The sequence below is a fragment of the Halyomorpha halys genome, unplaced genomic scaffold (assembly GCF_000696795.3).
Source record: "Halyomorpha halys isolate HHAL.00 unplaced genomic scaffold, Hhal_1.1 Scaffold1900.1, whole genome shotgun sequence".
Lineage (NCBI taxonomy): Eukaryota > Metazoa > Arthropoda > Insecta > Hemiptera > Pentatomidae > Halyomorpha > Halyomorpha halys.
Genome location: NW_027115134.1, coordinates 55,244 through 58,141, shown reverse-complemented (window position 1 = coordinate 58,141; position 2,898 = coordinate 55,244). Strand labels below are relative to the sequence as shown.

At 28.7% G+C, this 2,898-nt stretch overlaps 1 protein-coding gene across 1 annotated transcript in view; it reads left to right on the top strand.

Moving 5' to 3' along the window:
• The window catches only part of LOC106689272 (gastrula zinc finger protein XlCGF57.1), a 12,723-nt gene that overhangs the window by 2,547 nt on the left and 7,278 nt on the right, over positions 1-2,898 (top strand). Inside the window, exons 3-4 of the mRNA XM_067052214.1 lie at positions 965-1,024; positions 1,788-1,838. Of these exons, the coding sequence (XP_066908315.1) occupies positions 965-1,024; positions 1,788-1,838 (111 nt within the window). The remainder of the gene's footprint in view (positions 1-964; positions 1,025-1,787; positions 1,839-2,898) is intronic.

Here is a 2,898-nt window from a genome sequence, read left to right as displayed (position 1 = left end):
GGTGAGAATTATTCATGTTATTGTAATCTTTGAGAGAGGGAGCTCAAGAATAATATTTTACATTTTGTATTATTATTTTCTGTGTGATGTTTCTACTTTTCCAATTTGGGAACATTCGTATATGGAAAGTTATGAATAATGAATAATTTGGACTATTTATTAAGCGCCAATGTTTTGGGTTAGAAGCAGGGAAATGTATCTGACTTTGCTGGACATCAAAACTGCCTTTAGCTCCATCCTAGAATAATTTACTATTGGTTTGTTCATTGTAAATTAAAAAATGATGGTTATCTGGAAATTCATCTGACATGTTGCCGTTTAATTTTTTATTCTATTTTTAGTTTTCTTTTAATACATTGAAATCATCCAAATGTGAAATTATATCCATTTTTTGTCAAATTTGCAAAATTAAGTTTTGCCTGATTGATAAAGATATTTGGCCAGATGTTAAAAAAAATCCGGATTTGTGTTTGCATCGCACAGTATACTAACCAACATTAGTCCACAAGTTTTATTTAGATCAGTGATCTTGTGTTGATTTTTCCCCTATTTTTGTTATTTGTTAATAATTTATATATTTGTATTAATTTGGTTTTTTTAACTTAAAGCAACAACCATGAATTGAAACCCTTATTTTTTCCAATTTAATCTCTTGTGAATACTAATGGGCTCAAATGATTTTAGAAAGTTATTGGAGGGTAAAATACAGATGTATACGACTTAAAAATATTTTCTGATATTCTGACAATAAAATTTAACTATCTTTTTAAAAGATATTTAGTGTATGATTAGCGACTTCCTCCGCTTACCCTTAAAAAAATAAAAAGAAGCAAACACTTATTTTATATTGCTGATTAGTAGAGCATTTTGTTTCAACTTATGTTCTTTAATCATTGCAAGATTGGGTTGTTTTATGAATAAATTTCCTATGAGACAAATTTTGTATATATTCTTTCTTTTCCAGGTATGAATAGCTTGGGAAATTCTATAAATGAAGAAGTTACTGATGAAACTGAGCCTAATGGTACGTTTTATTTTTCATTTGAATGTTACAGTAGTTTTATCGTGGAAGTTCTTTCTTAATTGCTTAGTAAACTCAGACATTTTTCAGTAAGTTACTGACAATTAGCAGTGAAGCATTTTCACAGAAAGGTTTTTATTTTAAGAATTTACTTTGTTACTGTTTTATGTTTTTCTGTTCAGTTGCAGTTATCCTACCGAAGATAAATTTAACTTAGTCATATATTAGTGTACATTTCATGTATACATTAATTTTTATATTGAATTTCTATTTATTTTATAAACTCTGGATTTACCAGCCCTCACACTCAACTTGTGATTTTATGGTGTAGATAGGATTCTACTGTAGTCAGTTTATTTAAAGAAAAATTGAATTATGCTTTAATTGTTAATTTTCAACCTTTGAAAAACAACATAATGTTTATGTGAACCTACTCTTGGAGGTGTAACTTAGACATTTCGCCCCAAATGACGAACAAAACTATCCCATCAACTTTGTCTACTAATAAATGTTCTTTTTTTCTTTTTCGATTGTAATGTATTATCAACTAATTCTTGCAATTTTATGTTATTGATTTCTGAAGTTTTAGTGTGATAGTTTGTTTAATTGTATACTGTATGCGAAATATTGTTTTGTTTATTTAACCGTTCTTATTGGTTTTATTATAGTTACTAAAATATTTTTAGTATGATTAGTATTTAATCATGATAAAACCTTTTTTAGTTTTTGTATCCTGAATTTGTGTTAATGTATTTCTTGTCTACAGGTGGTCATGTTCATAGTCAACAGGAAGGAGAGCCTTCTGTTCCAGATAACGGTGAGAATTATTCATGTTATTGTAATATTTGAGAGAGAGAGTTCAAGAATAATATTTTATTTTTTGTATTATTTATTATTTTCTGTGTGATGTTTCTACTTTTCCACTTTGGGAATGGTATATTGAAAGTTACGAATAATAAATAATTTGAACTATTTATTAAGCGCCAATGTTTTGGGTTAGAAGCTGGGAAATGTATCTGACTTTGCTGGACATCAAAACTGCCTTTAGCTCCATCCTAGAATCCCTGTATTTATATGGGAGGCTTTAATTGCGAAAAAGTTTGGTGATGTTGGACAGACCATGTGCTCTCCGATTGCCATAGAAATGAAATTTCTCTAGTGAGAATGTTTAAAAAAATCCGGATTTGTGATCAAAATATAGCAATATATTCCATAAATTATGTATTTATGTACATGTGTGTGTGTGTGTGTGTGTGTGGAACAATGCGTGACACTTCGTTGCCTGTTGTTCATTATAGCTTCAAAATTTCGATAGTTTAGTCAAATGATGACAAATATAACTGATGTAAACTATTTTCCTGATGAGAATTTTTCCTTTTATTGTTTCTTAAATTTTTTTTAAAATATCGCAACAGAAAAACTATGAAGGTTAGAAAAAGATTATCCTTTACTTGCTCAGTATAGCAGCGGTTCTGCCAATTTTGAGAATGAAGCTGCCATGCTGACTGTTTCAACTATGTTTTTTTTGTCCACTCATTGTTCTTGACATAACATATTTTATTTTTAAGAAAGGCCTATTATAATATTTATTGAAATGTTTTTATGATAATCAACAAGCTTTCATATCAATATATTTAGTATTCCTAAAGATGACATCAGTAGCCAAACTGTTGTAAAAAGGGAAGTAAAGAAAGACTAGTGAAATATAATATGGCTTTAGTATTAATGAATAAAATGTGATTTCCTTCCAGATTTCAGTCTTTATATTTGAATTTAAATTATTATTTCATTTGAATTCTCTTTTTTAAAGTATTATTTTCTTGTCTGCAGGTGGTCATGTTCATAGTCAACAGGAAGGAGAGCCTTCTGTTCCAGAT